General features: G+C 43.4%; 1 protein-coding gene across 11 annotated transcripts in view; it reads right to left on the reverse strand.

Annotated features, from left to right (window-relative positions):
• Nucleotides 1-22,235, reverse strand: part of SRPK2 (SRSF protein kinase 2) — a 227,021-nt gene that overhangs the window by 22,339 nt on the left and 182,447 nt on the right. For 7 of the 11 annotated variants that reach the window (XM_067042808.1, XM_067042813.1, XM_067042815.1 and 4 more), the window contains 5 exons: nucleotides 20,053-20,159; nucleotides 9,565-9,730; nucleotides 8,392-8,417; nucleotides 6,671-6,917; nucleotides 5,561-6,043 (listed from right to left, as the gene is read on the reverse strand). In XM_067042808.1, the coding sequence (XP_066898909.1) occupies nucleotides 5,561-6,043; nucleotides 6,671-6,917; nucleotides 8,392-8,417; nucleotides 9,565-9,730; nucleotides 20,053-20,159 (1,029 nt within the window). The remainder of the gene's footprint in view (nucleotides 1-5,560; nucleotides 6,044-6,670; nucleotides 6,918-8,391; nucleotides 8,418-9,564; nucleotides 9,731-20,052; nucleotides 20,160-22,235) is intronic. The other 4 variants (XM_067042814.1, XM_067042810.1, XM_067042817.1 and 1 more) reach the window with 1 other exon arrangement.

The following is a 22,235-nucleotide window of genomic DNA, read 5'->3' on the forward strand; positions in this document are numbered from 1 at the left end:
AAGACTTTGGCAAATGACTTAAACTCTGAGGTTCAGTTCTCAGTAAAGGAGGAAGAGGAAGGGACCACCCCTCCTCTGCCAAAAAATAAAAATGAAAAAAAGACCAAACAAAGGAGAGCTACGACAGCGCCTGGCTGGCCAGATCCAGGGGCTCCCACCTGCCTGCCACCAGCCAGACCACCGTCTGAGGCCAGGGCTTCTAAACGGCCAGTGAGGGATGAGCCAAAGCCCCCGCGGCCCAGAGAGGACGGGAGGCCAAGCCGTGGCTTCCAGCACCGCAAACCACTGAGATCAAAGGCCCGGCGGGAGAAGAGGATGAAGCGGCAGGTTCTGACTGAGTGAGCTGCCGTCAAGGGTGTTCCAGTGGAAAGAGGGGATCTGAAACCGCCACCCTCCTCCAGTCGTTGTTCTAAAGACATCACACACAAATCACTTCAGCTAGAGGAAAAACACCTTAAAAACACAACATCACACAGCTTCAGTACAGATCCTCCTCGACTTACGATGGGGTTATGTCCCAAAAAACCCATCCCAAGTTGAAAATACCATAAGTTCAAAATGCATTTCATTACACGTCACCTACCACACGTCATAGCTGAGCCTAGTACCTTCAACATCACTCGGGACACTTACGTTAGCCCACAGTTGGGCAAAAACAACTAACACAAAGCCTACCGCATAATAAACTGTGTTGAATATCTCATGTAATTTACTGCATCCTGTACTGAAAGTGAAAGACAGAAGGGCTGTCTGGGCATCGAGTGGTTGTACCCGTGCCAGCTGTCCACGCGCGTGATCGCGTGGCTGCCTGGGGGCTGCCCAGCGTCACAAGGTGGGATCGTGCAGTGTATCGCTAGCCCGGGAAAAGATCACAATTCAAAATGTGAAGCACAGCTTCTACAGAATGCGTTTCGCTTCTGCACCATCATAAAGTTGAACCATTGTTTATTCAGGGGCCACCTGTACGGTTTCTTTGTATTTAATATCCCTCGTTTATGAGCAATAGACAAAGTCTCTTTGGTGACATGCTGTTCTCCTCCTAGTTCATGTCTATGCGTGGTCACCCAGCGCACAATGCATTCCAAACGATACTAGGGAATCTACCTCAAAATTTTAACTGTGTTAAGAACGCAAAGGACGTAGAAGAGAATCAGCTTGCCCTCCTTTTCCCAGTGTGCTGGTTTCCTGGCCTAGGTAATCTGTAAAAGGTTACCTGAGTACAACACTCAAAAAGGCCCGTGTAAACACAGGGACAGTCACACTCTCTGTGCAGTCGTACGAGTTTTGCTTCGCCCAGAAATCACATCACCTCCCATGACTCAGGCACTATTATGCAACCACCACAGCTCTTCCCTGCTCTCTGCTTCTACCAAGGAGGGAATGAAAAGTGGAGGGAGAGAGGCGGGAAGGTTTCACTCAGGAAGGGCCGAGTCCTTAAGTCATTCTGATAACCTGGTCTCCGGGTGACACTGTGCTCGCTCCATCTGAGGCGATCCTAGGAACCAGTAAAATGGCAGCCAGTGGGGCCTCAGCGATGAAACAGCCATCGTCACTCATCTGCAAGGTCGTGTGCTAGGCTCACACTGACACTTGTATGTTTAAAACATCCTGACAAGGAAGGCATGCATACCCTCTTTATACGCAGGAGATCTAATAGCAGCCTAAAGAAAGAGCAGAACTAGGAGACTTAATGCCCAAACCTGACCTACTTGCCCACAAATAGGTATTGTGAGTATTTGCCGAGCCCCCTCTATGTGCCAGATGTTGCCCTGGCACTGGGAAGAGCATCAACAAGACGTACAAGGCTCTGCCACTACACCCCAAATTAGGAGACTCACGCACTCGTTGGAAATATGGGGGGTAAATACAATGAAAGATTCACCCACCACGTCAAGCAGCTCCATATGCTAAGAAGAAAAACACAGTGGAGAAGGAGATGGCCACGGGCGGGGGTGGAAAGGGCGTCTTTTCTGAGAAAGTGACCTTCAAGGAGAGGCCTGAACAAAGGGAGGCACAGAGGAGAGCAGCTCTGGGCAGAGGGGACAGCAAGTGCAAAGCGCCACGAGGCAGAGACAGGCGCGCGCCCCTGAGAAAGCTCAGCAGGAAGCCCGTGTGGCAGGGGCAGAAGGAGCGGGGAACAGAGGCGGGTGGGGAAGGACAGCCGGGAGAGCGCGGCGGCCGGACTGCGCGGGCCGTAAGCTTTAGAGGACGGCGCCTCTGCGGGCTATGCCACACAGTGAGGGGCGGGAGGCGGGGGACCGTTCCTCGGGGAACAGACTAGGGGCAACAGTGGAGTGAGAGGGGTGTGGAGTCATGCTCCAGCGGCCCAGCCAAGCACTGCCGCTGATACGGGTCACTACTAGGTGAGAGGGAAAGGGCTCCACATACACCTTGCAGGTACCACCCTGCTCCGGGGCCTTTGTGCTTCAGATGTGCTGATCCCAGATACGGCTACGGCTCCAGCAGTAATAACCCAAGAGGAACGCTCCTCTTCTCAACCTTCAGTGGCTACAAAACTACTCCAGGGAGAAGTTCACATCCTTAGCCTGGCATGTAAGTTCTTTCTCAATCTTCTCATTGTGGCCCCAGCTTTTCTTCTACTATTTCCTAACGTATACATTCTGCTATAACAACAAGGATCTACACAAACTCAGGAAAGGATGTTTCTCTCGCCTCATGTTCTTGTAGTACCTGGTGGCCAACTTCCAGTCTCTAGACCATAGCCCTTCCATGGAGGAAACAAAACACCTCCCCTGCGGGAGGCTGTCCACGGTTATCCAAAGACCAGGCTGCAAACCCAAGCCAAGTGCCTCCAAATAAATGACTGGATCAATGAAAAGGTCAGCTTGGTAAGAGACTAGGATCAACGAAAAAAAAAGACCTCCTATTTTTCTCCCTGATGCAATATTCACACAATAGCCAGGGTGCTGGGGACAGAATGTGTTTTGGACAAATAAAATTCCGACTGTGAATGGGAAAAGGTGGGAGAATGGAAGAATACAGTCAGGTATCACTAATTTGTTGGTTCATTATTCAATAAATGCTTATCTTAGCACTGAGTTGGATGCTGAGGATACAAAGATAGAAATACACAGCACTCTCAAAGCATTTACATCCTAGTGACAAGGAAGACAGTGGGAACGAACAATGAACACACAGTGAAGAAAAGTATGACCAGCAGGAAAAGAGGGGAACAAGAGCTGGGACCTGCCAGGGAACACAGTGAGGACCCAACAGAAGAAGAGAGGTGTGCCCAGACAAACAGGAGGAGCATTCCAAGCGGAGGGAAAGCATCAGCAAAGGCACAGAAGCATAAGCACGCACGGCACGTTCACACAGACACTTGTTATTGTGTCTTAAAAATAAATGGGGGACTTCCCTGGTGGTACAGTGGTTAAGAATCCGCCTGCCAATGCAGGGGACACAGGTTCATGCCCCGGTCCGGGAAGATCCCACATGCTGCGGAGCGGCCGGGCCCGTGAGCCACAGCTGCTGAGCCCATGTGCCGCGGCTGCTGAGGCCCGCGTGCCTAGAGCCTGTGCTCTGCAGCGAAGAGTGGCCCCTGCTCGCGGCAACTAGGGGGGCCCCGCGTGCAGCAGCGAAGACCCAACTCAGCCAAAAATAAATAAATTTTTAAAAAATAAAGTAAATAAATAAATGGGGAAGAGACTACGCTACACTCGAGATTACTAAACTTTTTCACTGTTTACTCCATCAGTAAAAGATGTTTGAACACTCATTTCAATATATGCATATTTATAAACTTTACATATTACTGTTCCTATATATTATGTACATTATAAAAAAACATGTAAAAAATATCAATAGCAAAAATTACTTGGAGGCATGGCCGACTCCAGCCTGAGGCAGGGAAAGTATGAACCTGGGCACATGGTTCTAGAAGAGCAAGGGGGCACCTGAAGGATAACGGTGCTCTGTCAAAAGGACTTAAGAGCCAACCCGAGGAGGCTCACACAGACCAAACGTGGGATAATCCTGGCATTCAAAAAAAAGCTGTAAACAATAACACACAATTCGATGTGTTAATTAAAGAGAAAAAAAAAATCCATGAGTCCATGATACGAAGGAATGCGTGAGAGACTGCAGGGAGGGTGGTGTCTCTAGAAAGAGCATGAAAGCCTCCCTCCTTCCCCATACACCATGCCCTACACATCCCCTCCTTCTGGATGTCCCTGACTTACATCTTTTTTTGATAAACTGATTATCTAGCAAGTAAACTGTTTTCCTGAGTTCCGTGAGCTGCTCTAACAAATTAATCCAACCCCAGGGCAGCATCACGGAAACCTCTGATTTACAGTTGATTGTTCAGAAACACAGGTGACAACATGGACTTGTGATGGATGTGGGGGGAGTGCAGGGGGAGACCGACACAGTCTTGTGAGACTGAGCCCTTAACCCTGGGATCTGACACTATCTCCAAGTAGTGTCCGACTTTACTTCAATTGCAAGACACCGAACTGGTGCCGGACAACTGTTTAGGTGGGGAGACACGCCTACACACACACACACATGCGTGGTAACCGGAAGTGTCAGCAGTGATATGGGAGCAGAATGAGAGAAAAGGAGACACAGAGATGGGTTTTTCCTCAGATGAGGCTACATTCCTCTTGAAGCCATTTCATTAAGCACCTTCAAACCCCCTGGTCAGGGAAGAGGTAAACAGGAGCAGAATGTGTCTGTCCAATTAAAAATTCTATATATATCCTTAGGACGACTCGTTGTGGCCAACGAGTAACAGAGAAGGCTTTGCAGGTCTCTCAGCTACTGGAATCAAAGGGGCTGCAGAACACCTGGAGCTATTTGCAGGGCTGGCTCATCAACTGACTCACCACGTGTTACCGTTCTTGCCAGCAGAGGGAGGAGAGGAGGTTTCTGAGCGCTTCCACTGTGGGCCAGAATGGGAGCCAACTGTGTGTGACACCCAGGGTTTGCCTACTGAAGTCCCCTAGCATGCCGCAGGCAGAGATCTGTCATGTGGCATATTCACCCTCAAAATCAGGGTGTGATACACATCGTCACGTTTAACCCACACCGCTTCCTTTAAAATGTCAAAAGAAGAGTCTTACAAACAAGAACAGCTACCAAAATAAAGTAAGGCACTTCCTCCTCACTACAAATAAAGAGCAGGCACATTTTTCCTTGAACAGAAACGAAACAAAACAAAAAACCAAAAACTAAACATAACACTGTCAGGCGGAAGTACAAATCGTGAATTAAACTACACATGCTAAAAAGCTACAGGGGTAAGATGCTAGGCTTGGAAGGTTTCTGCAAATGTATGATCACTAGCTAAAGACAGGAAGAAGGAAAAAAACTCAGAAATGGGATCTGATATGCCAAGAGAAAGAGAAAGCCTAGTGGCACATAATATATTTAAAATTACATTAACTTATTCACGAGTACAAAAGAAATAAAATGAAAACGGTTAACGCATACATACACGGCTTTACCATCTCCAGCCCATTCCCTTCACAGCATGTGCCAAGGGTATGACACTTGGGCCACTGAAAGCAGACACCTGATGGGAAGGGACACTTACTTTTTGGCAAATCCCCAGTGCTGGAGGCTGAAACTGTCCTGCTTCTGTCATGGGATGGACTGCTTTCCTCATGCTCGGTAAGCGGGGATCCCTCAGAAAGTGCAGAGCCACAAGCCACAGGTTCTAAGGGCCCAGAGAACAACGATGTGGAAAACTCTGGAAACTGGGACTCAGGAATTTTATGTCGTCCATTTGGCAATTCACCATTGAATTGTTCGTAGGAGCTGCTGTATGTGTAATCGCTTTCTGCATTTGGCTCCTCGAGGTTATAGGCCTCGGGGTTTGGGCAATCTTCCTCATCTTCCTCCTCATCATCCAGCTGCTGTTCCAGCAAGAATGGGCCATTCTCAATGTGGCCATTGGTTTTGGGCGATTCTATCCAAGTAGGGTCGACATTCGCGAGTTCCTGTTCAACGTCGTCTTCATCTTTCTCCGTGTTTTCTTTCTCAGTGTCTTCTTTCTCCTCCTGGTCCTCAGCTTCGCCTTAAAAAGTTGAAGGGTAAGAATTAGAACTTGTCTCTCTCCTTAACAGAGTGCAGTAGGCGCTTATCTCCTCCAACAAGAGACAAATTTGAATGTGCTAACTTCATGTGCTACAGAGCAGATACCTCTTGGCTCTCAGGGTAAAATCTTTAGGTACTCTAAATCTTATTTTTCATTTATTAAATAAATGGCCTACTCTTAGAAGAAAAAGTTAGCTCTTAGGGAAAATGGGCATAAATGGAGCTGTACTTCCATTTCTACCCTCTCCTCTATAATCTTCAGAAAAGGTCTGAGGGTACATTACTCTTAAGTAAAAGCTTAATTACAAAATGAAGGCCAATCATTAGCATGATAAAGACATGGTTGTTTCTCAGACGTCTGACATTAAAAAAAAAAAAAAAAAAACTATTTTGAAATATTAACATATTTCTGGCACACATTTTACAAAGCAAGTACCAGACAACTCCCCACGGTCTCCAATAAGGCCTTGGAGAGAACCACCCTCCTGTCTGAAGCATCAGCGCAGCACCAAGTCACCATGCACGGTGACCTGGCAGGTCCCTACTGTGGGAGCTCCTGGGCTCCTAGGCAGCCCCGTCTCCAGCCCTGTCTCCAGATTCCACTGACCGTTGTTATTCGCAGTCTCACCCTCGGCTGCCTCCTCTAATCCTGCTGTTTTTAGTTTCACCTCTGGGTGGTATTCATCATCTTGCTCATTGGAAGGTACAGCTGATGTGACGTTTTCTTCTATTATTTTCCTTTCAGCTTCTCGCTCCAATTCTTCTATTTCCTGCAGGCGCTTTTCCAGTAACTCAGCCTGCCTTTTCTGCTTCTTTTTCAGTTTTTTCTTTTTGTTTTTAGATATTTTTCCTATCTACAACATGTTAAGAAAATACCACAGGTCAGTTTGCTTCTTTTTAAAGCACTATGCAACAGCGTAAGTGCTGCCAGCGTGGCAAATACCAACACAGGCTGTTTTTCTCAGGTTGCATTCAATTAAAATCACATGCCCAGACATGAGATCCACATCACGGTTAGGGTTACAGCAAAACCAGAAAAAAAGAAACCAGTGCTAATATCACGTAACGGGACTACTACCAGGTCTTGCCCTTAGAGGGATATAGCTTAAATCCATCAAGTCTTTCCCCTTTAAACTCTAAGAAGAACTAAATATGCTGAGATACCCTTGACTTGAAACAAGAAGCACCTCTTGCAAGTTTTATTTGCTGCTGCCTGTCTATAAAGTAACAATGTCGCCTCTCCTTAACTGTCTTACTCAACTGCCTGCCGAATCAGGTGTATTTCATTCATTGTTGGTCAACAGCACTGTCTGCCTTTGGGTCTCACACACTGAGCTGTTATCAACAGCCAAGACTGCAGGAACTGTAAAAAAATGAGCACATGAAGTAAAGGGAAAAAAGAAAAAGCCATGGTTTCAGTCTGCCTCCAATCATGGTGAGCTGACTTGGAAAGTACTGGCAACGAGAGCCTCCAGTCTTTCACAGAATCAATAATCAAAACAAGCTGCTCAAGCCACAGCAGAACTCAGCAGGCCAGGTGGAATAATTCTTGCAGCTCCCTCTCCTACTAGGACTTCCACTCCAAACTGAGGGCTGCTGGCAGCACTCTGAAGTTCTGCACATTTCCTTCCAAAAGCTTTTGGTTCATAAAGATCTTTTAAAACTTGTAGATGACCCGTCAAGATATATATAGATAGATAGATAGATAGATTCTATATATGCTATGCTCGACTGGAACCAAGCCAGGTTTAGCTCCGCTGGGGTAGGATTTAATTCCAAACTGCTTGTTTCATTTGCTCACACCCAGCATTTTGACAGGACCACAAAGATAATACTTTCATATTTAACTACTACCTGGAAGTAAAAAAATCAGAACAGCAGCTTCAGAAAAACAGGTAACTTAGAGGCAGATCAGAAATAATATAAAGTGTTTTTGAAACAATCACACTTAAAACCCCTATCTCTATAACCTCACATTTTACCAGACACAGCCAAGAACGCTCCAGAAAGTGCATAAGGAAAACAGAATTTGGGACAGCTCTAATTATCCCCCAACTCTAAAAATCACTTCACCTTATCAAAACATTGTCTTACATATTCAAGGATACCCAGCATTTATAAACATGACTGTCCTTTACATTAAAATACATTACAACATTTGTGATTGAGAAGGGAACAAAAAAATGCACAACCAATTCCCCCAAAACAATCCTTAATGAAAAATTGTTGCAGAAAGAAACAAAAACTAATGTTACAATTCGAAAAGTTCAATAATGAATAGTCTCTTTTGACATGGAGGTGAACATAAGGATATGCGTAAGTACTTACAGGTTTTTGCTGTGGGGCAGTACTCACTAAAACAAAACAAAATAAAATGAACATTTAGAGCGAAATAGATACTTATCTTTATGTAGGTAATCTGAACTGTAAAATGAAATAACTACTGTCTTTTAATGGCTATACAACTTCAACAACTGTTAAATATTAAAACTTCTGAATCAGAGATAAACCTAAAGTTTATCCAACTCAAACAAATGATTGGCTCTTAAAAGGCAAAGCCATAGCGGTTCATATGGAGTCATTTCTCTTACTTATCTAAAATTAAATATGTATTCATTTCATGAACAGACAGTCCCAGAGCACTGACTGACAAGAAAATGGAGAAGAGTCATCCAACCAAATTTGTTTAAAGACAATGAAATGAACAATTCACTTACACGACTACGTTTGAAAACTATTTCACAAGTTTATACTACTAAAGTTAAGTCCAATAGTGCGGCAAATATTCTAGAAATCACATGAACAGACTTGGCCAGTGTCAGAAGCTTGATAGACTATGGTTCCGTGATGTAAAAAACACCCTGATGTTAGAAAACGAGATTCAGAAGTGGTGCATGTCCCAAGAGCCCCAGGCAGACAGAGGGCTTTTGCCCTGCAGTCCTCGTGCCTGCCCGACAACGCACTAGGGCACACAGCACGTGAAGGGAGGTGACAGCACCGTCCCCACCTCACCTGCCAACACGACACTGCAAAAACCAGAAATAAAACTACATACACCAATACTCAAGTCAGCTGGTCTTCTCCCACGCTGAAGTCTTTTGAAACTAACTCTAAATCCACCAGCTAGACTCAGATTGATGTAGCTATGCTCGCTGCAGTCAAGGAAGCACCCTGACACCTGAACGTCGGCTACCTGAGACCTCTTGCTATAACAGACACTTCTCTGCAGAGAAGCGGGCAACACAGGACAGTGTTCCAAGGAGATGAAGCAGCAGGTAAGAATTCAACGACCTTTTAAGGGAGGGCAAAGTAATTCAAATATGAAAGTTCAACTTAACTGGGGCATCTTCCTGCTCAAGAAGAAGGTCTAGCTACTTCTAGTCATCAGGCTCTTACAAAAGCCCCTAAGACATACACATCCGACTCGACTGCCCCCAGTGCACAACCAGGCAGGCTCCCGGTGCCCCGCACAGACCGAGCAAGGCTGGCTCAGCCCCTCACCTGCAGACCCCGAAGGCGGAGGGGCGCCCGCTTTCTGCCACTCGGTGGCCTCGGCGGCCATCCTTCTCACGTAGGCGTCGTCCACGCACATCAAGATGTTCTCCGGCTTTATGTCGGTGTGAATGATCTTGCACTTACTGTGTAGATAATCTAACCCCTGAAGGACCTGATCACAGGAAATCAAGAGAGGAGATGACTTATCAATACCTTTTTTTTAACATGTTTGTAAAATAGTTAAAAATCATTACAGGGCACAAAATACAATGGATACAAAGGGTTTTAGTAAAAATCTTCCTCCCACCCCGGCCCCCATAGGAACCTAGCTCTTTCCCAGAAGCAAGCAATGTGTATCATCCTGGAGACAATTTATGCTCATGGAAGCAAATGCATCTATACATATACTCTTTTAAATAACAACTTCAGTGAGATATAATTTACATGTCACACAATTCACCCTTTTAAGGGTACCATTCAATGGTTTCTAGATGTAGAGCCCTCACCACTATCTAATTTAGAACATTTTCATCAGACAAAGAAGAAACACTGCACACCCATCAGCTGTCACTCCCCCCACTCCTCCCAACTCCTCCAGCCCTAGGCAACTGCTAATCTACTTTGCTGGGTTTGGACATTTTATATAAGTGGAATGATACAGAGTGGTCTTTTGTAACTGGCACAGTACTTTCAAGGTTCATCCAAGGGCAGCATGTATCAATACCTCATTTCTTTAAATGCCACATAATACTCCATTGAAAATACCACGTTTCATTCACTTGATGAATATTTGAGTTGCTTCCATTTTATGGCTATTGTAAATCATATTGCTATGAACATTCATGTACAAGTTTTTGTGTGGACATATGTTTTTATTTTTCTTGGGTATGTGCCTAGGAGTGCAGTTGTTGGGTCATACGGTAGCTCTATATTTAGCCTTTCAAGGAGCTGCCAAACTGTTTTATACTATGGCTGCACCATTTTACACTCCAATCAGCAACGTGCGAGGATTCCAAATTTTTCATCATGGCTAATACTTGTCTTTTTATTTTAGTCACCCTGCTGGGTGTGAAGTGTGTATCTCATTGATCTGCATTCCCATAATGGCTAATGATGTGTGTACATTTTTAATATTGCAGGAAAGGAGGATTAAATAGCCCTGGTATCCAGGCAACACTATAGCACTGAACTAAAAGAAAATGCAAAGCCAAGATACTCATGTACTTATTATATATATCATATACATATCACATATATCACAAAAATCACAGAGTATGGTGACCTAAATGCAAGGCCAAAGCTTTTCTGGAATTATTTCCATTAGAGGGAAATTGTTTCAATTATTTCCATAAGGAAACAAATATTTTAAAAATACAGTTCATGTTCCCATACATCAGAAACTCTACAAGCTCAATAAACGTTAACATTTGATAAACATCCTCATTCAAACATTGTAAGTCATTTAGGGGCCTTGACGACACTAGACAAGGAAGTGAGAAAAAGACGAGCAGAAGATATGTAATATCAAATCAGCTCTGACAAAGTTCTCAGCGAAAAACCCAATGCTCCCGTTCCTGGCTAAACAAGCTTAACAGATGACAGAACATTAGTAAGTCAAGGGAAAGAGGTTTCAGAAGAAAATGAAAGGGAGACCTGTCTCTTAAACAAGATGAAAATCCCCACACATATCTAAAAAAACCTTTCCTTGGAAATACTTCTACATGACTTCACTGACTGAACAACAGTCGAGTTCCTGTAACAGACCATACACCCTTCTAGATGTTTGACACGTAACAGTAGAAGTTCCCTGTCTCCACTGGGCCTTGACTTTTTACCTTAGAATTAATATTGAATGTTTTAGATAATACTTCGATTAGAATATGTTTAAATTATGTTTAAAATGTCAAAGAACCCATAGGAAGAAAGATATCACTATATATTTCCATAGAGAATAAGGTTATAATCCTGAAGGGAACACAAACCAATGAGCCTGTATGTTATTCGCGGGCATTCACGTGTCTTCTTTGAACAAACTGAAATATCGTGTGGAGTTTTTGTATCTGAATAACAAGAGAAATTATGAGAAGTACAAGAAATTATTGGACAGGCACACTGATGACTTCCAGCCTGCGGGAAGTAAAAGGAATTAAGAGTTTTTAGAAACTTCAAACTGTTTTAAATTATTCCAACTGAAACTTCATTTCAATCATCAAATATTAACTCAAAGTTAAAATGTCAGCATCTTTCCAAAAATATCTTTTCACCACCACCCATGCACAAGTTGCTCCTAACTTTCCACCTTAGTTCTTAGGTTGTTTTACTGTGTGAGGAGCTACTCAGGTAAGAGTTAATGCGATCCAGTATCCAAAGGTGTTAAATGAATTCCAACGACAATGAGGCACTTGAGAGGAGCAAAGTGTTCTCAGTAAGAATTTAAGGTTCCAGATTTTTAATACTGGCTGTTGCCCTCAACTGGGTTAACCTTCCTCAAGAAGCACAGCTTGTGTCTGACAATGAACATAAGGAACAGACTATCACCGGGATAAATTAATTAAGATAACGCAAATCTTAAAGGAAACAGTTAAGAGACAGCGCGGAGCACGGTTAACTCATAACCGTGGGATTCAGACCACCGCTCAATCACTCATCCACTAGGCAAGGTCCTCAGGGTGCCTGAGCTTCCACTTTCATATCTATAAAAGGGGGAACATATCCATTAGACAGAAATATGGTAAGAATTAGAAATAATGTAGTATGGAAAACTCACAAATACAAGGCCTAGCTCACAGGAAAGTCCAACTAAATGGTAGAAACGAACTAAGTCAGAAGACTTGTATTGATACTGACTTAATAACCATAACTTATTAAATTTCTCTGGGTCTCATTTCTCCCATCTATAATATGGATGGGCTCTACCTGATAAAACTCTGATTCTTTTAATTCTAGACTAATGTATATTTTAAAAAATCTTTAGCTATAAGAAGAATGGTTTTATTCTCAAAGACAGTATTTCTGTTCTCAGCCAGTGAAGTTAAAGCAATTAAGCACCCCAGAATCCAGAATCAAACAATAATGACGGGCAATCTTACAACCATTGACATCGGATAATTATGCATGAAAAAAAAAAAAAAAAAACGGCCAACGAATCAAGCTTCATGCCCCAGGAGAGACCTCTGTTGCCTCACTTGTCTTATCACAGCATGTCCCTCTTGCCTACAAACCATACTTAGCCTCACCAGCAGGAGGCAGCACAGGCTGCAGAGATCCTCGGCTGCCATCCACTTGACCAGGAGTCAGTGATCAGCACAGCCACGGAGGGGCCAGGGACGGGGCTGCATCCCACTTAGGGGACGGAGGTCACACCGCAGGGCGGGGCCAGTTTTCTGCATGTGAGTCAGCAGCAATGCAGACCTGGAGGCAGAGTCCCGGCTGGGAGCCACGAGACCCTGCTCTGGTTCAGGAACTGTCTAGCTATGGCTCCCCTTCCCTGACCTCAAATTCAGCCAGAAAACAAGGGCTTGGTCAGCACAGTCTCTAAGGTTTCTTTCTAGGCACCTATGAACCGTGTCAGAGACCGTCTGTTATGGTGTTAACAACATAAACTGGCTCTTCTCCACCTCGGCGAGCTAGAAATAGGTCCTGTCGCAGACATAAAAGGAGGGAGTTGGGAATAATGTGGAGGTTTCACTTGAAGGCGTCTCCCTGGCCTGCTGGCCACCAGAGTGAGCTTCCTCCCAAATTCTAAAATGCACAGAGGAACACAAGGACAGCAACTGTCCACAATGTCTCCTGACTCCGGTCACAACGTGGGCACCTTAACAAAGGACACAGGGCGAGCAGACGGGGCCAGGCCTTGTGACACAGCGCGGCCGGCGGCGGGGGCGCGGGGGTGGTGGTGGCGGAGAACCAGACCGGCAGCACTGCTCGGAGACACTGATGCTTGCAGGGGTGGAGGGAGACAGCAGAGGGCTCTCCTCAAGCCAGAAGCTTTGCTACTGGAAAGCGAAGGCACCCACCGGATCTCTCTTCCTCGCTAGGACAGACAGGAGGTAAATGCTACCAGCTGCTCAGACGATCACATGCCAGACTGAATGGAGAAGTGAGGCGAATACCTGCCTCAACCACAGAGGACTATAGCCGGGGGACACCGTCCTCATCCGCTCTGTCCCGAAATCGCCCTCGGCTCCTCCTTCTTTCTAACTCTGACTAGTGAGAACTAATGAGAAAATTCAGCAGCTGTGCTTCACTCGTGAACATCGTCAGGATGAAAGAACACTGTGCCCAGAACTGAGGAAGCACGGAGGAATGAGCTGGGAAAGGGGCTCAACTCCCTTGAAGGCAGCGACTTCCCCGAACTTCTGAGCTGCGTACCCAACATTTTGAGGAGGAGAATTCCAAGTTAGTACAGCATCATATGTACTACCACACTGATCAAATCCAAGAACATAAAAATGTTTACCAACTTAAAATTAACTTTCTATTCTAAAACTGAATAATACTGGCTTGATCATAATGCATTCATTGACAAAAGGACCAGTGAGATCATTTAAATGGTAAATAAATACTAAGTGTAGACAAACGTAGAAGTAAACCATTTCCACAAACAGAGACGTGAATGCATCCTCTTCACAAGACATGCTATCATTTTAAATGCTCCCCAGGCTTCCTATGCAGACATTTCACACTACCTGGCAGTCAAGAGCATGGATTCCGGACTGCACCGCCTGTATTCCAGTCTTGATTCCCCACAGTAACTGTGGGCCTGGGGAAAACTTCTAACACCTTCCTCAGAGTGGAGGTAAGAACACCTCTGGCCTCACAAAGCTGTGGTGAGGACTAGACAGCATAATACAAAGAAAGCACTTAAATCTGAGTGCCTGAAAGAGCATAATAAATGTTAGTGACAAGCATGATAACAGAAAGAGTAACGATAATTCAAAAATCCAGGGCTAAACGCTGTACCTACATATCGTAGCAAAGTCACCAAAATCAGAGCCTTGACCTTACCAAGCTTCATTTCACGGCAAGCAGCCACTTCATCAAAAGGTTTCTGGAAAGGGCAATGAATTAAACCATAAGGTTTTAAAAAGTAAAATATAGGCTCCCCTTTCGAGTACAGAAGAAAATAAAAGCCACGTTTAAAGAACAGCAACAGGGACTTCCCTGGTGGCGCAGTGGTTAAGAACCCGCCTGCCGAGGCAGGGGACACGGGTTTGAGCCCTGGTCTGGGAAGATCCCACATGCCGTGGAGCAACTAAGTCCATGTGCCACAACTACTGAGCCTGCTCTCTAGAAGCCCACGAGCCACAACTACTGAGCCCTCATGCCACAACTACTGAAGTCTGCATGCCTAGAGCCCGTGCTCCACAACAAGAAAAGCCACCATAATGAGAAGCCCGCACACCGCAACGAAGAGTAGCCCCCGCTCGCCGTAACTAGAGAAAGCCCGCAGGCGGCAATGAAGACCCAATGCAGCCAAAAATAAATAACTTAATTAATTAAAAAAATAATAATAAAGAACAGCAACAGCATTTTAAAACCCCATCACCTGTGGTACACCTTGAATGCACCACAAATAACAAACCCTGACAACACGGCACCCTTTTTCTTCTTTCGGCTTTAGAAATAAAAGCTAAACATAAAATAGACTTCAATAAAGCTGATTTTAAAAGAAAAAGAAATGAAAGCTGGGGGGCAAATACATCCCATGCCTGAGGCCAGAGAAGCAGCCTGGGAGAGGCAAGGAGGTGTCCTCACCACGATCACCAGAAACCAAGAGGATGGCCCTTCCTGACCCTGCACAAGGTCACCAGGGCGAAACAAGGACAGTTAAGAACTGATCAAAAGATTGATAATAGTGTATAGGAAACCCTGGAAAAGCAAGTGATTCAACTGTGCTGCGACTTTTCAAAAATAAGTGTGACCCTTCAGATCACAGAAAGGTCAGCCACTTTGTACAGTAAGAATAAGAGGAACATACATTTCTTCTTTCATTTAGGGAAAGCTAACCTCTCAAATATTTCTTGACTTCCTACGATGTGAAGGAAGCTACAAAGAGATGTGAAACCTACAACATGTGATCTGGGACTCCCAGTGCTCAGAATATGCAGCTGGGGAGACAGGACGGCTACGCTGTGCTGGTCACCATGCTGAAAGCTTTATCAGCAGTCTCTCCCAAACTCACCTCCACAATAAAGCCACAAAGTATGCATTATCATCCTGATGTGACAAATGCAGACACAGGCTTACAGAAGTTAAGTAATTTGATCAGGGTCACAAAGTAGTAAGCGCCAAAGTTAGAATTTGAAATTAAGTCTATTGCCAAGACTTAAGTGTACTCATTACACTTTCCTCTATTCCAGTGGTTCTCAGCAAAAGGAAATTTTGCCTCCTCGAAGACATTTCACAAAGTTCAGAAATATTTTTTTAACTGTCACTGCTGGGGTGGTCCTGGCTGAGACAGACATCTAGTGGGCAGAGGCCAGGGATGCATCTAAACAACCTTCAACGCACAGGGCAGGTCCATACAAGAAAGGACTATCCAGTCCAAAATGTCAGCAGTGCCAGGGTTGAGAAACTTTGGCTTACACTTTAAGACCCTGCAATCATTAAGAAAGGACCAAGTGTAGGCTGCAGCCATCCTTCCCCAAGGAGGGAAGAAATATCGCTCTTAACTAGGGTAGAATGGGAAGCCTTTATCACAGAAGTGGAATATTGATTGAGTCTTTATAAACATGGGTAGAATAGAAAGAATGGTATTTTCTACAGCCTAGGACAAAAGAAATAAACCAAAGGTGTGGAGCTTAAAAAAATGGCAAAGTGGGGCTTCCCTGGTGGCGCAGTGGTTGGGAGTCCGCCTGCCAATGCAGGGGTCACGGGTTCGTGCTCCGGTCTGGGAAGATCCCACATGCCGCGGAGTGGCTGGGCCCGTGAGCCATGGCTGCTGGGCCTGCACGTCTGGAGCCTGTGCTCCGCAACGGGAGAGGCCACGACAGTGAGAGGCCCGCGTACCGCAAAAAAAAAGAAGGCAAAGTGAGTACTTTCTCTAAATACTCTACAGAAAACCAGTAAAAATTTATGTATAAGAATTCTGGTAAAACAGCATGTGTTTATAAATGCTTGGGACATCTCTGAATATTCGTAAGAAAACCATAACTTAGTTGATTCCAGAAGGGAAACTGTGTACCTGAAGGACACTTAACAAGTCATACCTACTTAAATGATTAATTAATTAATGGGGAAAAATTTACCTGCCAGGAGGTAAGAGCTGAATCGGGGTATCTAAGGGGAAATACGGGCTTTCACTAGATTGTAGAAGACCTTAAACAGGTTCACAAGAAGAGCAATGATTTAACTCTTATTGGACATAAACTGAGTACAAGTCCAAAGATATTATTTGCTGCTTGGGAAAATGGTAAATGCATGTGCTCTGAAGCCAGACTACGTGGGTTTGAATTCCTGCTCTACCACATACACTTGTTATTTCTTGACTAGGGCCAAGTTACCTAACCTAAGTTCCAATTCCATAAAATTAAGACAGTAAAAATACCTATTTCATAGACTTATTGTGAGGATTCAATGCATAAAAATTTGCAAAGTACTTAGAACTATGCTTGGCACATAGTAAGCACTGAATAAACATTTATAATTATTAATAGCAGTATCCCTTTACATCTTAACAATTATCTAATAATGAAGGTACCATTATTATTCTCATTTTATTCATGATGAAATTATGACTTAAAGAGATTAAGTAACTTGGCCAAAGTCCTTTAGCTAGAGTAGGGTATACAGTTGTCCCTCAGAATCTGCAGGGGTTTGGTTCCACGAGACCAACCCACGCTTTGCGGATACCAAAATCCACAGATGCTCAAGTCCCTTATAATAAAAGGGCAGCAGTATCTGTATGTAATCTACACAATCCTCCCACGTACTTTAAATCATCTCTAGATTATTTACAATATTTTATACAATATAAATACTATGTAAATAACTGTAAATAAAATGTAAATGCTATGTAATAGCTGCCTGCACAGAAAATTCAAATTTTGCTTTTTGGAACATTCTGGAACTTTTTTCCCTGAATATTTTCAATCCATGGTTGGCTGAACCCATGGACACATAGAACTGTATTTGACATCAACACCCAAGCTCTTTATCACTCTATACATTGCTTCATGAAAGCCAACAATATTAAGCTTCAACAACAGGCAATGGAAAGCCACTAAAGGCTTCTAGATGGGGATATGAACTATTAAAACAAAGTGTTACTTAGGAAAGCAACTGCCAACAGAAAAGAGAATAAACTGACGTGAGGAAGTAGAATAAGATGGGCTGGACTCTGGGAGAGTAGAGAGAGAGAAGCTTGTGAAAAGGTACTGGCTGGAGGTGATAAGGACCTGAACTAAGGATGGTGGCACTGGAAACGGAAAGAACAACAAGAGAAACATATATTGGCCAGGAGGGATGGATGGCTAGATGACGAGGGGAGCGCAAGGGAGACAGCAACAGGAATGAGTGAAACACAGTCAGCTACACCGGACTTCAAAGGTGAAGGAGGCCACACAATGAAAGAATATTAGAAAGCTGGCCTACCTTGTGTTATGGGGAGTAACAGAGCTGAGTAGGTCTATTAATAAAGGATATTCCCAGTACTACCCAGAAGTCAAAAGTACTGAACCCACAGGATGGATCAAAGGGAATGAAGGGAAATTCAGACATACAGATTATTACCTGGGATATATAACAATTTAATACTTTGAAAGTTACAAGTTTATGGGGGGAAAAAAAAAATCCCGATTTCATGATAAGATTTTTCTTAAAGAAAATTAAAGATGGGTTCATACCAGAGCAAAACAAAGCTTCTATTAACACTACCTACAAGAACTAAGTGCAGACCACATAAAATCAAACTTCCATCTTGAAGCCAATAAAACACTACAAGAGTTCTTACTAAGGCACAGTGTACATGAATTAAAGTGAGGATAACACATTCATTAAATCATCTGTTCATTCACTAAGTATTCATTAAAGTTCCATTAAACTCCACGAATTTCAGCTTTAGAGTTAAAGACTCTTTTACTTGCTAAGTAAGGCAAGATTTTGTTTTTCCATTCTGGAATACAAATAAATATCGACGGTTCATCTGCTAATTTGCCTTCTCCCAACACTGCCCAGCCTGAGTTATGGTGACACCTAGAGCAACAGTGGACATCTTTGAAAGTATAGAGTTCAAAGGAATGAGAGAACCTGTGTGATACACATTCGAACTGATATTTCTGAAATTATTTGCTTTTTGTTAAAATATGTAAATCTTTTAATATTTCCAAGATTTATCAGAGATAAATCAGAAATTTTAAATTGGATAGTTAAATTTTTTCAGGGGACTTCCCTGGTGGCACAGTGGATGAGATTCCAGGCTCCCAATCAATGCAGGGGGCCCGGGTTCAATCCCTGGGCAGGGAACTAGATCCCACATGCATGCCACAACTAAGAGTTCACATGCCACAACTAGAGAAGCCTGCATGCCGCATCAAAAGATCCTGCGTGCCACAGGTAAGACCCAATGCAGCCAAATAAATACGTAAATATAAAAAAAAAAAAGAATTATGGATCAAGGTCTGTATTTCAGGTCTAGAACCCCCAGGCAGATCTAGCTCAAGATCTGGGCCTGGGGACAAGGAAGGCGCTCCAAACCAACTAGTCCTCTTCTCAAGCAAACCAAGCAACCTCCCTGATATTACTTACTCTGCAGAAATATGCATGGTAATTATCCATTATATCAGAATAGGTAATCCAGAATAAAGCGTATCTGCAACTTTCCTAATTTAGGCTCTAAGGGCAATGAGTCAAAGACTGGTATGTTCCATGCAGAAAACTGAATCTGGTAAACATTTCTAATTAGAAGGAAATCTTCCATATGTGTATACTTCCATTCTATAAATATCTGCTGCAGCATGAACACCGAACCACACACTAACGGAAGGTTTTCTATTGTCAAGGCAAATGAACGAAGTACAAATACAATAGTCCATATATAACTTAAACATTCCTTAAATTACCTTTCATTTATCCTTCATCCAAACACTTAGAAATAGCAAATAAACACAATATACTGTATGTTTTTTTCCGTATTATTTTCTAAGGAACTAAGTGGGACATTCTGTAGTAATGATACTGGATAAAACAATTTCTCATTTTACTGTATCACTTACCTGAAAAAAGATCCATATGCCAAAAGAAATTTATGCTTGACCTTTACATATTGCTCCCTTTACAAGACAGAATGGCTTATCATTAACTAAATACAAAAATTGATTTAATAAGTTCAAAATGTTATGCACCGTGATATATTTCAAAAACTGCAGAGAGAGATGTATCTGTGTTTGTGCATGGTTTTTTTGTTTGTTTGTTTGTTTGTTTTAAACAGGAATTCGTGTTGAAAGGCTAGCCAGTTAGGTATTGGGAGCTGGGGGCTGCTGTCATAAGCCTCACCTGTCGAATAATGCTCTTCACACAACGTACTGGGAGGCCTTGGTAGTTGGATTTTATGATCCACTTGAGGAGATGGTGGCCAAGCACTTCAAAGACCATGCAGACATCTGGGATAGGGTTAAGGATCATTTCTGGATACATTTCCTGCAGTGACAGAATTACTAAAAGCAGCATCATTGTGGCACTTGGCAAAACAATTATTTCTTTATAAAATGCAACTTCAATACTATCAATAATACCAAAAGTGGTCATTTGTTGTTCCTCATCTAACTAGAAAGATCTAACATGTACTAAGTACCTACCATGTGCCATATATGATTTAATGCGTACTCATAACAACATAAGGAATGAGGAGAGTAAACCTCCGGGAGTTTAAAGAACCCTCCTGCCTGACACAATCCAAAGGTGTCAGACCCATGACTCAACCCCACACTTACCCGCGCTCTCAAGCACACTCCTCCTGACAATCAGCCTTAACGAAAATGAGCAACACTGAAACCTCACAGAAACTGATGAGGAAAAGAACAGAGAACTCTCCCACCTTAAGTGTCCTGCCTGCCTAAATTTCTATCCTATACATCACATAAAACACTTCATAAAACAGAAATTTACCAAACACAGTGAAGACATTTAATCTTTTCCTTTAATAATATCTTTCACAGGGCCACTAGATCAATTTTAATTTTTTAAGTTTTTAAGAATGTATGGTCACAATTTAAGACACAGCATGGCCAGTAAGACCAACCTATAATAATGAAATCTCAGGAACCTGGGTTTTGTTTTTGTTTTTTAATAGAAATTCTAGTCAACCACTGACCCTCCAGAACTGTGAGCCACCAAAGTCCCTCATATAAATATATTCATGTCATTCATAAAGATTTTAAATGACTCTGAAACCCTTTGAGAATATTTTGTTTAGCCCTGGAGACCTATATACAGGCCTATAAGAAGGTCAGATGAGTTAATATTTTTTACAATATCTGGATCTACCACATCATCATAATAACTATTGATTTAAATATCTTTAATAAAAATAAGAGAAATATTTCTATGACACTGGACAGCATATGTGCTAGACTTATGCACAGATGATCTAAAGCTAGAAGTTCCTTACTATTTCCCAAGCTCATTAAAAAAATGGCAGCTAAGGTCTAAAGTTAGTAGCAGGCATAGAGCCGAAGCCCAAGGCTTCTAAATTATGACCTGAGTGTTCTCAAAGCATTGACAAATCTGGACTACTTAAAAGTAGAAATAGCCACTGGAATGTATTCAATATATATCAAGAAAAACCCCTCCATTTACCTACAAATCAGGTGTTTTCTCCAAAGAAACCCTCTCTCTATCAGCTGTCTTAAGAACTGCCTTCCAGGGCTTCCCTGGTGGCACAGTGGTTGGGAGTCTGCTTGCCGATGCAGGGGACGCGGGTTCGTGCCCCAGTCCGGGAAGATCCCACATGCCGCGGAGCAGCTGGGCCCGTGAGCCATGGCCGCTGAGCCTGCGCTCCGCAACGGGAGAGGCCACAGCAGTGAGAGGCCCGCGTACTGCAAAAAAAAAAAAAAAGAACTGCCTTCCAGATCTGATGCAAGAGGAAGGGCTGCCCTGCCTGCACATAAACAAACAGGCTCACTTGGAGACCAGGGGCAGAGAAGGACCAGCTCTATCCTTCTATCTATCAAGAGGGGAAAATGCACTTTGCAGCTAGCAGAAAGGGTCTTGAGGCAAAGGGTGAGGTAACATCAGCAGTCACCAGAACTTGCTAGTATCCTCAAATCTGATCTCTAGAAGAAATATAAAAACCTCCTCAAATATACAGGGTGTGAAGAAAGTGTTTCCCTATGGGATTAAGACTCAGGAGATGCAGAAACAGACTGTCATTCTGTGGTGTAGGCTGGGAGAAGGCTTTGTGCTCAGGTTCTGGAGCTTGAACAGGTCAAATATCAAAATGTTGGATCTGTTCCAAACATGATAAAGGAAAGAATAAAATATCAAGAATGAGAAGAGCCTGGCTCTTGACACACACCTGGCACTCACCAGTCACAAGATAATTAATACATGGTTCGGTATTCCTGAACCTTGGGGAATGAAGGTATTGCCTAGATCAGGCCCATAAAGGGCTATCTTCAGAGGATCCAATACTAAAACATGGAAACAGCATGCTGGAAACTAAAGGCATTATCTCTTCT

This window comes from Kogia breviceps, chromosome 9, assembly GCF_026419965.1.
Source record: "Kogia breviceps isolate mKogBre1 chromosome 9, mKogBre1 haplotype 1, whole genome shotgun sequence".
NCBI lineage: Eukaryota > Metazoa > Chordata > Mammalia > Artiodactyla > Physeteridae > Kogia > Kogia breviceps.